The sequence below is a fragment of the Rhinopithecus bieti genome, unplaced genomic scaffold, assembly GCF_001698545.2.
Source record: "Rhinopithecus bieti isolate Rb0 unplaced genomic scaffold, ASM169854v2 scaffold_28066, whole genome shotgun sequence".
Classification (NCBI taxonomy): Eukaryota; Metazoa; Chordata; class Mammalia; order Primates; family Cercopithecidae; genus Rhinopithecus; species Rhinopithecus bieti.
Window position 1 is genome coordinate 950,607 of NW_016813021.1, and position 12,535 is coordinate 963,141.

Consider the following 12,535-nt stretch of genomic DNA (forward strand, 5'->3'; position numbering starts at 1 on the left):
AGTCTCGCTCTGTCACCCAGGCTGGAGTGCTGTGGCCGGATCTCAGCTCACTGCAAGCTCCGCCTCCCGGGTTCACGCCATTCTCCTGCCTCAGCCTCCTGAGTAGCTGGGACTACAGGCGCCGCCACCTCGCCCGGCTAGTTTTTTGTATTTTTTTTAGTAGAGACGGGGTTTCACCGTGTTAGCCAGGATGGTCTCGATCTCCTGACCTCGTGATCCGCCCGTCTCGGCCTCCCAAAGTGCTGGGATTACAGGCTTGAGCCACCGCGCCCGGCATCTGGTTTCTTATTATTTATTCAAAAGAAACGGGTTGCGCACAGGAGTATTAAATACTTTACAGACAAGGAAAACTGCTAGAACCAACCCTCCTGTCGTTGCCATCATCTTTGTCTTTAGTCCTTCCTTTTCCTCCTCTTCACCTTCATCCTTTCCCTCTTCCTTCTTTTTTCTTATCTTTTTTTTTGGGAAGAGGGTGGTGGGAACAGGGTCTCACTCTTGTCAGCCAGGCTGGAGTGGAGTGGCACAATCATGGCTCACTGCATGATGGTACCGTGACTACTCCGGCTCAGGTGATCCTCCCACCAGCTTCCTGAGTAGCTGAGACTTCAGGTGTGCACAACCACACCCAGCTAACTTTATTTGTAGAGTTGGGGTCTTGCTATGTTTCTCAGGCTGGTCTCAAACTCCTGCTCTCAAGCGATCTTCTGGCCTCAGCCTCCTAAAGTGCTAAGATTACAGGCATGAGCCACGGCGTCCTTGCTTTTCTTCAGCTGTGACAAAATCCCTTTGTCAAAGTCTTTAGTTTAGTCCAGTTTGTAAACATATCCTTTTCATATTTTTCATTCACCACTGCATCCTTTTTTTCATAAGGTCTCAATTTTTTTGCAACACAACTTATGGTTGGGCCAGGATGTGCTGCTTTGATTGTGAGGGGATACTCAGAACAAAACAAGGATGACACTTGGGTGGTACCAGGAGCAGCAGCTTGGCCTTTCTTGGGGAGCTTGTTAGAAATACAGGACCCTGGGTCCCATCCCGGACCCACTGAATCCCACTTTGCTTTTAAACAACATTCTCTAAGATGCCTATGCATACATTTGAGAAGTACCACTTTAGCATGTTGTAGAAAATTGTGACAGCTTGACTGAGGCTTCAGGATGCTTTGTCTTATGTTCTTTCCAGCAGTTTGCACAAAGATGCCATGTAGTGCCATTTGTCCTCTTGGCCTCTATGGATCTGTCTTGCCCATCTTTAGTTATTTTTCCTTAATGAGACTCTGGGTAGGCCGTCTGTGTGGCTCTCACTTAGCCCAATGCTTGCTGTGTGGAATCCATCATTGTGCTAGCAGGGGGCAGAGGCAGCATCAAAACTTAATTCTAAGTTCTGTAAGCCTAGAGGGTTTGAGAACTGTTTATAATGAAAATGTCTACTGGAGTGTCAATAAATCATGTATTTTCCCCCCATTTTGCTACAGTCTTGTGATTCGTGGTGATAAAGACGAGCAAGCTGTGCTGTGCAGTAAAGACAAAACATACGACTTGAAGATAGCGGACACTTCCAATATGTTGCTTTTCATTCCTGGTTGTAAAACTCCAGACCAGCTGAAGAAGGAAGATTCACACTGTAACATTATTCACACTGAGGTGCTCTTTTCTGTACTCTGATTTATAAAAGTCTGAGAATGAAAAGAGATATGGTAATTTGGTCTTTAAAAACTTTACGTGTAAAATCTATAATCAAGGAGAATCTAAGAAGTTCTTTAAAGAAATTTGAATTTCTCAGCATTTTGCTTGTTTGTTGCTTGTTTGTTGGAGTCTTGTGAACTTGTTTGTTGGGGTCTTGTGAACTTGTTTGTTGGAGTCTTGTGAACTTGTCTGTTCACAAGACAAGTTGCTTGTTTGTTGGAGTCTTGTGAACTTGTCTGATTTTTCCTATTTTGATTTTCAAGTCCCAGACAATTTGATCTTTTTTCTATAATGTGCAAAGTTTGTTATTCAATGACTCATTCTAAAAATCCTACCTATTTTTAGTAGATTTTGCTGCGGATATGTTTTGAAAGGAGACTCCCTCAAACCATAACTGGTTCATTTGATAATATTTATGAGAAGAAGAAATGAAGAAATTTGAGCCAGATGTGGTGGCTCACGCCTGTAATCCTAGCACTTTGGGAGGCCAAGGTGGGGAGATTGCCAGAGCTTAGGAGTTTGAGACCAGTCTGGGCAACACGGTAAAACTCTGTCTCTACTAAAAATACAAAAAATTAGCCGGGCGTGGTGGCATACACCTGTAATCCAAGCTACTTGGAAGGCTGAGGTAGGAGAATTGCTTGAACCCAGGAGGCAGAGGTTGCAGAGAGCTGAGATCACGCCACTGCACTCCAGCCTGGGCGACAGAGCGAGACTCTGTCTCCAAAAAAGAAATGAAGAAATTTGAGTTTTTGAAGGAAGCGTGTTTCTTAGCTTTGAAGTTTGTTTAGTTCATTAATATCCGTAACCAAGTATAACAAATTTTTAATTATTTTGGAGAATATTGATGGCAGTAACCAAACAAATCTCCATTCTGTCTGTTACATATGTAACAATCCAAGCATAGCCCTTATTTCTTTGAGAATGACTTTAGGCCAACTATATCCTTAAATACAGAGTTGGAGAGGAATGAAGGGAAAATGCTGGGAAGCTTCAGTGATTCATGTGATGTTACTAGAACAGAGGAACATCCAGTAAATATACTAGGTTGGTTTTTATAGGGTTTTAAGTCTTTCATTGTAATTAACTAAAAATATTGGCAGTTCATCCTATTGTAAAAAAGTAATTTTTTCATCGCTTATGTGTTCTGTAGGTGTTTTTGTGAGGGCATAATAATATCTCTAAGAATCTTTGAGCTCTTGCTTGTTATGGAAATTCTATGTACTGAGATTGGCTAAAACTTCAGGATCCACTAACCAAAGCCATATTCGTGATTGAACCTCATATGCTTAAAGGGGTTACATAAGAAATAGGCTGGGGTTGATAAATGGTGGTAGATACCCAGGAGTAACAGGGAGTGGTTGAGTCTACAGCAAATTGCAAAACACAATCCCCAAGTAGGTGGACGGCCACTACTCAGCTGCCTTGTGGGAAAGTAGGCCCAGCATTGCTAGACTTATTTTTTCCAAGTAATTCTTGAAATTTAGATTTTTGGGGTGAAATCTAATTTTTTTAATGTTGGCATCTAATTGAAACACTATGCCAAACCTCCCTCAGCACACAAAAGCATACCACAATATCTGTGTATTGGATGTAGCCAGAAGGCTGCCATTTTTTTGTTTTGCTTTGTTTTTCCTGAGGTGATCATAAAACAGCAAACCACTTTTAACTATGGATAAAATCAGTCTGTCAGATTTGGTCCTTAAGCTCTTCTTTGGGAGGCCTTAGATTCAGCAACATCTCCTTCAGGCTCTAGGCCTCATCTTGTCCATCAAGCCTTATCCTAGTTTGAAAGTAGAAGCATCCCCTGTCCTTCCATTTCAGAGTTGGAGGGCATCCCAAAGGTAATCCAGTTTAGCCTTTTTTTTTCTTTTATGAAACACTTATTGGGCAACTACTCAGTGCTAGGAACTAGGCAAGTCCTGTAGGTGCAGGCAAGGATAACAGATACTCATCCATTCTCTAGCCTCTTATCAACTAGATTTTGAGTGGTAGGCTCTCACTATTTCACAAATCAAACAGAGGAATTAGCTGCAGTTCTAAACAGTACAAAGATCTTGCATTAAACAGAAATCTCTCCTTTAACTTTTGCCTCATTTTGACATGAGGAACACACTCCCTCTTCCCTTTAACGTCCCTATTTGAAGACTATGATAATACCTTTTCTCTATTTTCTGCTTTTTTTTTTTTTTTTTTTTTTTTTTTTTTTTTTTTTTTTTTTTTTTTTTTTTGCCTAAGTATATTCATTTTTAGTTGTTTCCACCTGGTTTGGAGAATTGTCACCATCCTGGTCATTTTTTCTGGGCATACTCTAGTTTTCAGAGTATATTTGAGATGTGACAATCATTGATTCTTACAATGTTGACAGTATCTTATTAAGGGGATCTGAAAAGATGGTCTTGAGGATGCCCATCCATCTAGTTGAGATGGCTGGAAAATACCTTCCTGATACAAAGCGGAATACCTTGGGGCTTCCTTTTCTCAGTACTTGTTGAGGGGCAGATTAATAAGCTGGAATTTTGTATGAAATTTTCCTTTAGAATGGCCCCTAAAAGGTTATAATATATTATAATTTCCAGATCTTTGGTTTTTCTAATAATTATTGGGAATTAAGAAGATGTAGACCTAAGTTAAAGAAGCTAAAGAAACTTTTGATGGAAAATCCGTATGAAGGACCTGACAGTCAAAAAGAGAAGGATTCAAATAGCTCAAAAGTAAGACTCTTATTTTCACTTTTTTATTTGGAATTTAACAACTATAATCAGAGGCACTTAATGGTCACATTCTTTTTAAAATTTATGTTATATAGCTGTTAAATGCTTGTGTTAAAAAAAGTTATAAAATTTCAAGCATACCCCAAAACAGACAGAGTAGTATAATGACCCCATATATTCATCATTCACTTGAACAATTAATGTCCTGTCAGTCTTGTTTCTTCTAACCCCTTTCTATCCTTTCATCTTTTAAATTTTTCTGGAGTATTTTAAGGCAGATCCTATATATCATAATGCCATTATATAGCTAAAAGCTTCTCATATTCTTAACTTTTGAAAATTAGTTTTTTGAGGATAAAAATTTTTTTATTTAATTTAAAAATATGACTAGATGCTCTTGAGAGGGGACATAATGGAGAGGTATTCTTACTCCAATGTCAAAATTAACTAATTCCTGAAAGTATGGAAAATACAAACAAAGTAAAACCAGTTTTAAAGTTTTTTTTTTTTTGAGGTGGAGTCTCGCTCTGTTGCCCAGGCTGGAGTGCAGTGGCGCGATCTCGGCTCACTGCAAGCTCTGCCTCCCGGGTAAACACCATTCTCCTGCCTCAGCCTCCTGTGTAGCTGGGACTACAGGCGCCCGCCACCACGCCCGGCTAATTTTTTTGTATTTTCAGTAGAGACGGGGTTTCACCGTGTTTGCCAGGATGGTCTCGATCTCCTGACCTCGTGATCCGCCCGCCTCGGCCTCCCAAAGTGCTGGGATTACAGGCGTGAGCCACCGTGCCCGGCCAGTTTTAAAGTTTTTAATGTAAAAATTACAGAACTCTGCTGGTATATGAAGACCATGTTTATACTAGAAGTTCCCTTTTTTTCCAATGGGCTCTTTCTAAAACTTTTTTTGGTAACAGCTTTATTGAGATATAATTCACATACCAAACAATTCACCAATTTTAAAGTGTGCAATTGAATACTTTTTAGTACATTCACAGAGTTGTGAAACCATTACCACCATCACGTTTAGAACATTTTTATAACCCCAGAAAGAAACCCTGTAGCCTTTAGCTGTCACCTTCCAGTACCACTTCTTCTTTCCCCTTTCCCCTTAGCTCTAGGCTACCACTAATAGACTTTCTGTCTATATATATGCCTATTCTGGACATTTCATATAAATGGAATCATATAATATGTGGCCTTTTGTGACTGGCTTCTTTCACTTAGCATAATCATTTCAAGGTTCATTTATGTTGTAGCATGTATCAGTGTTTTGTTTTGTTTGCAGATGGAGTTTTGCTCTTCTTGTCCAGGCTGGAGTGCAATGGCAGAATCTTGGCTCACTGCAACCTCCACCTCCTGGGTTCAAGTGATTTTCCTGCCTCAGCCTTCTGAATAGCTGGGATTACAGGTGCACGCCACCATGCCCAGCTAATTTTTTACTTTTAGTAGAGATGGGGTTTCACCATGTTGGCCAGGCTAGTCTTGGACTCCTGACCTCAGGTGATCTGCCCGCCTCAGCCTCCCAAAGTGGTGGGATAACAGGCATGAGCCACCACGCCCGGCTGCAGTGTTTTATTCCTTTTTTTGCTGAATAATATCTCATTTTATGGACATACCCATATTTTATTCATTCACTTGTCAGCTAATAGACATCTGTGTAACTTCTACTTCTTGGTTATTATGAATAATGCTTCTGTGAACATTCGTGTACAAGATTTTATGTGGACCTATGTTTTCATTTTTCTTGGGTATGTACCTAGGAGTGGAACTGAGGGGTCATGTGGTGACTCTGTATAAGCTTTCAAGCTGCCATACTGTTTTCCAGAGTGGCTGCACTAGTTTCCATTGATGTTGAACATCTCACGGGCTTATTGACAATTTGTATATCTTTGGAGAAATGCCTATTCAGTTTCTTTGCCTGATTTTTAATTATTTGTCTTATTACTGAGTTGTAAGTGAATTCTTTAGATAGTCTAGATTTAAGTCCTTTATCAGATATATTATTCGCAAATATTTTCTCCCATTTTGTGGGCTGTCTTTTGACTTTCTTGCTTTTTTTTTATTGCAGTAAAATATACATAACATAAAATTTAACATTTTTGGGGTTGGGGGCAGTGGTTCACACCTGTAATCCCAGCAATTTAGGAGGCCAGGGTGGGAGAATTGCTTGAGCCCAGGAGTTTGAGACCATTCTGGGCAACACAGCAAGAACCTGTCTCTACAAAAATTTTAAAAATTAGCTGGGCATAGTTGCACCAGGATGAGGTGAGAGAATCACATGAGTCTAGGAGGTCAGGGCTGCAAGTGAGCCATGATCACACCACTGCAGTCCAGCCTGGTGACAGAATGAGACCTTGTATTAAAAAAAAAAAAAAAAAAGAGGGCAGGTGGGGTGGCTCACACCTGTAATTCCAGCACTTTGGGGGACCAAGGCAGGCAGATCACCTGAGGCCGGGAGTTCGAGACCAGCCTGACCAACATGGAGAAACCCCATCTCTACTAAAAATACAAAATTTGCCAGGCGTGGTGGCGCATGCCTATAATCCCAGCTACTCGGGAGACTGAGGCAGGAGAATCACTTGAACCTGGGAGGCGGAGGTTGCGGTGAGCTGAGATCGTGCCATTGCACTCCAGCCTGGGCAACAAGAGCAAAACTCCATCTCAAAAACAAAAAGAAAGAAAAAATAAAATTTACCATTTTAAAGTATACAGTTCAGTAGCATCAAGTACATTCATAGTGGTATGCAGTCTTTAGCACCATCCATCTCTATAACTTTTTCATCTTCTCAAACTGAAACTCTGTGCTTGTTAAACAATAACTCCCGTTTCCGCGTCCCCTCAGCCCCTGGCAACCACCATTCTACTTCCTATCTCTATGAATTTCACTGCTTTTAATACCTCAGATAAGGGGAATCATACAGTATTTGTCCTTTTGTGGTGATAGTGTTTTGAAGTACAAAAGTTTATAATTTCGATGATGTTCAGTTGATCTACTTTTTCTTTTGTTGCTTGCGTTTTTGGTGTCATTTAATAAGTCATCACCAAATCCAGTGTCATGAAGATTTACCTCTTTGTTTTCTAAGATATCCATTGATTTTGTGTAGAAATCATTATACATTAACAAAAGAAACTGAGCTAGTGCATAAATATTGCCTTAATCTGTTCATGTATTTATTCCCCAATATTCAGCAAGAAATCTAAAAACAAAATATTCTTCAAAGGTCTTAAAATATTTTTTTCTTTTTGCAGTATACAACTGAAGATTTGCTTGATCAAATTCAGGCAAGTGAGGAAGAAATAATGACCCAATTACAAGTTCTAAATGCCTGTGAGATTGGAGGTAGTGTTACTTACTGCTATTATAACAATGATGACATTGGCCATCGTAAGGGAGATAAGTTTTTGGACATCTTCACCCTACCCATATAGTTTATTTAATATTCTTTTGGGTTTAAGGATGGTGTCATTTGGGCCGGGCGCAGTGGCTTACGCCTGTAATCCCAGCACTTTGGGAAGCTGAGGCGGGTGGATCACTTGAGGCCAGGAGTTTGAGACCAGCCTGGCCAACATGGTGAAACCCTGTCTCTATGAAAATACAAAATTAGCTGGGTGTGGTGGTGCATGCCTGTAATTCCAGCTACTTGGGAGGCTGAGGCACGAGAGTTGCTTGAACCTGGGAGGCAAAGGTTGCAGAGAGCTGAGATGGAACCACTGTACGTTAGCTTGGGCATCAGAGTGAAACTCTGTCTAAAAAAAGAAAAGATGGTAATATTTGTCTTTCTCATTGTGGGATAGAGACTACATGTGATCATCTTAACATGAGGTCAATCTGCTACCAGTGACTTTAATCACACTTTGACTCCTTCCAACTTTTTTGAATTAAATGGTAAAGGAAGAACCATGTTTGATTAAGAAAGGTCCAGGCTGGGCGTGGTGGCTCAAACCTGTAATCCCAGCACTTTGGGAGGCCGAGGCTGGGCAACAGAGTGAGACTCCATCACAAATAAATAATAAATAAATAAAATGGCATGTCATAATCTCTCACAGGAATAGGAAAGGGATCTTTATGATGCCCAGCCCTTAACTTGGCCCTCATCCACATTGTACCTCAGAGTCTATCATCTCTTTGGTGAGCTGGACTTCTTTATGAGTATAGAAATGCCTCTGCAAGATAGCTGTGATGAGAGTTATAACCATGGTAGTGCAGCACAGCAGCGATTATCATGAATATTGAACCTATGACCTTTACCTCATTTGTATGATACTCTAATGAAATGACTGTACCAACTGCAGATTTTCCTAATTTCTGTTTAGAATGACAAGATTATTTTGAGATAATTAGGGTGCCATGCTATGTGCCTTTAACATCCCAGCTACTCTGTAGGCTGAGGCAGGAGGATCATTTGAGCACAGGAGTTTAAGACCAGCTTGGGCAAGAGTAAGACCCCATCTCTAAGGAAAAAAAGAAAAAAAGAAGAAGAAAGCAAGCACTTGAGAAAAGCTAGTCATATGTAAAGTACTCTTGAAAAACAACTTGATCTCCCTGAAGAAACAATTTAAAATGATTGGGAGAAAAGCTTAAAAAGAAGCACTGTTTACAGAAAGTGAATAGTTTTTTTTTTTTTTTTTTTTTTGAGATAGTCTCACCATTGCCCAGGCTGGAGTACAGTGGTGTAATTGTGGCTCACTGCAACCTTGGCCTCCCAGGTTCAAGCAATTCTCGTGCCTCAGCCTCCTGAGCAGCTGGGATTACAGGTGTGTGCCACCGTGCCCAGCTAATTTTTTGTATTTTTAGTAGAGATGGGGTTTCACTATGTTGGCCAGGCTGGTCTCAAACTCCTGGCCTCAGGATCCCAAAGTGCTGGGATTACAGGAGTGAGCCAGCACACCCAGCCTATTGTCTCATTTTTGCAGTGGGCAAGAGTATGCTGTGACTTTATCAATCTATTAGCTAGTTTACATAAAATGTTCTTTGGGCCGGGCACGGTGGCTCATGCCTGTAATCCCAGCACTTTGGGAGGCCGAGGTGGGCTGCTCGTGTGAGGTCGGAGGTTCAAGACCAGCCTGGCCAACATGGTAGGCCCCTGTGTACTAAAAATACAAAAATTAGCCAGGCATGATAGTGCATGCCTGTAGTCCCAGCTACTTCGGAGGTTGAGATGGGAGAATTGCTTGAATTCAGGAGGCAGAGGTTGCAATGAGCTGAGATCACGCTGCTGCACTCTAGCTTGGGAGACAGAGTTGAGACCCTGCCTTAAAAAAAAAAAAGTTCTTTGGTAAATATAACTTATGCAATTTGTAGGTTATTGGAGGATTCTTGAATTTGATTATGAGATGAAACTTCTGAATCATGTAACTCAGCTTGTGGATTCCGAATCATGGTCTTTTAACAAAGTTCCTTTGAATACATGCCTTCAGGAACTTGGACCATTGGAGCCAGAGTAAGTATTTTAATTTCTTGTCTATCCAGATTTCCTTAAGGGGAAGGGAGTTCTTTTACAGATTGGAATTAAACCCAGGGCATAAACTACAATAGTTATATTTTGATATCTTTGAGAAATGTTTAAATTACAACCAAAGAAGATTTGGGAATTTTGGTCACTGGGGTGAATACATGTGCATTATCTTGTTTGTTTTTGGCCATAAAAATATAAAGAAATAGGCCGGGTGCAGTGGCTCATGCCTGTAATTCCAGCACTTTGGAAGGACAAGGCGGGTGGATCATGAGGTCAGGAGATCGAGACTGTCCTGGCCAACATCGTGACACCCAGTCTCTACTAAAAAATACAAAAATTAGCTGGGCGTGCTGGTGCTTGCCTGTAGTCCCAGCTGCTTGGGAGGCCGAGGCGGGAGAATTGCTTGAACTCCAGAAGTGGAGGTTGCAGTGAGCCGAGATCGTACTACTGCACTCTCAAAAAAATAAATAAAAATAAATAATAATAAATAAGGAAATAATATGTTTGAGCTATTTTATAATAATAAATGTATGCTTACATAATTGATGTTAAAATGTTTAGCATAGGGCCTGGCACATAGTAGCTACTCAGTATATTTTAGTTCCTACTTTAAATAAAATATTTGGCAACCAAAATCACTTAGTATTTGAAATATCAAATTTCTTTCTTAATTTTGAGTTGGCAGTGGGATTAAAATATAGTGCATAAAAATGCTTATAACTTTTCAAATGGGTGTTTTAAATTTTTCAGGGAAATGATAGAACACTGTCTTAAATGTTATGGGAAGAAATATGTAGATGAAGGTAAGATTTGGAAAGTATTCTCATTTAACTCTTATATGTTAAAACTGGCATACCTTTCTAAAGCCTGTTGGTGTTAAAAATAAGAACTCTGGCTGGGTGCAGTGGCTCACACCTATAATCCCAGCACTTTGGGAGGCTGAGATGGGTGGATCACTTGAGCCCAGGATTTCGACACCAGCTTGGAGAACATGATAAAACGCTGTCTCCACAAAAAAATACAAAAATTAGCTGGGTGTGGCAGTGCAGTCCTGTAGTCCCAGCTACTCAGGAATCTGAGGTGGGAGGATCACCTGAGCCTGGGGAGGTCGAGGCTACAGTGAGCCTTGCTTGTGCCACTGCTCTCTGGCCTGGGCGACAGAGTGAGACCTTCTCAAAAAAAAAAAAAAAAAAAAAAAAGGCCGGCACAGTGGCTCATGCCTGTAATCCCAGCACTTTGGAAGGCCAAGGTGGGCAGATCACCTGAGGTGTGAGGAGTTCGAGACAAGCCTGGCCAACATGGTGAAAACCCATCTCTACTAAAAATAAAAAACATTAGCCAGGTGTGGTGGTGCACACCTGTAACCCCAGCTTCATGGGAGGCTGGGACAGGATAATCACTTGAACCCAGGAGGTGGAGGTTGCAGTGAGCCGAGATCACGCCCAGGCTGGAGTGCATTGGCGTGATAGATAGAGCGAGACTCTATCTCAAAAAAAAAAAAAAAAAAAAAAACCAACTACGGGGTTGTGTAAGTGAGTTTAGGTGTATAATTCCTTTCAAGAAACTGCAGTAAAAAAAGGAAACGTTAGTATAGTATTTAATTATAAGATGATAATATGAAACTATCTGATACCTTTTCCTTAGGCGAAGTTTATTTTGAGTTGGATGCTGATAAAATATGCAGAACAACAGCACAAATGCTACTTCAGAATGCAGTGAAATTCAATCTCGCTGAGTTTCAAGAAGTGTGGCAGCAGAGTGTTCCTGAAGGAATGATAACTAGTCTTGATCAGCTTAAGGTAATAGCAATAGACATTTACACCTTACTTTAACAGATGATTAATTACTAGGTGAATGATACTTGAGTTGGAGCTGAATTTGGAACCAATTTCTTTTCCTAGACACCCATTAGGAGTGCATGTACATCCAATCCATCACATAGTCCTTAAAACCCAATAAAGTATTGGAGTATACTTAACATATTATAAACTACACCTTTAAAATATTTTTAATAATTTTAGTAAGTTGCTGTCACTACAATACAGTTTTAGAACATATCTATCACCTCTATAAGATCGCTTGGGTCCATTTCCTCTTAATCCCTCTTCCTACTCAGTGTATCTCATTTTGTTCCATTTCTCACCATTTCTATCACCCCTCTCCTAGTCCAGACTACCTTGATTTTCTGCCTCTAAACAGCAATAGCATCCCTAGGCAGGCCCCTTGCACTTTTACTTTTGCTCCCTTCCAATCCATTCTCTGTGGTGCTACTAGAATGATCTTTTAAAAATGCCAGTCAGACCAGGTGTGGTGGCTTATGCCTGTAATCCCAGCACTTTGAGAGGCCAAGGCAGGCAGACCACCTGAGGTCAGGAGTTCAAGACCAGCCTGGCCAACACGGCCAAAACCCGTCTCTACTAAACATACAAAAATTAGCCAGGTGTGGTGGCGGGCACCTGTAATCCCAGTTACTCAAGAGGCTGAGGCAGGAGAATCCCTTGAACCTGGGAGGCGGCGGCTGCAGTGAGCCGAGTTCATGCCAGTGTGCTCTAGCCTGGGTGACAGCGAGACTCTGTCTCAAAAAAAAAAAAAAAAGTAATAAATAAATAAATGCCAGTCAGATCAGATGAATGTCCTGCTTAAATCACTTTATTTATTTATTTATTTATTTATTTATTTATTT

The 12,535-nt window shown here is 40.7% G+C and overlaps 1 protein-coding gene across 1 annotated transcript in view; it reads left to right on the top strand.

Moving 5' to 3' along the window:
* Positions 1–12,535, top strand: part of DSCC1 (DNA replication and sister chromatid cohesion 1) — a 21,809-nt gene that overhangs the window by 1,607 nt on the left and 7,667 nt on the right. Inside the window, exons 2-7 of the mRNA XM_017847597.1 lie at positions 1,475–1,643; positions 4,265–4,399; positions 7,646–7,736; positions 9,699–9,837; positions 10,603–10,655; positions 11,497–11,651. Of these exons, the coding sequence (XP_017703086.1) occupies positions 1,475–1,643; positions 4,265–4,399; positions 7,646–7,736; positions 9,699–9,837; positions 10,603–10,655; positions 11,497–11,651 (742 nt within the window). The remainder of the gene's footprint in view (positions 1–1,474; positions 1,644–4,264; positions 4,400–7,645; positions 7,737–9,698; positions 9,838–10,602; positions 10,656–11,496; positions 11,652–12,535) is intronic.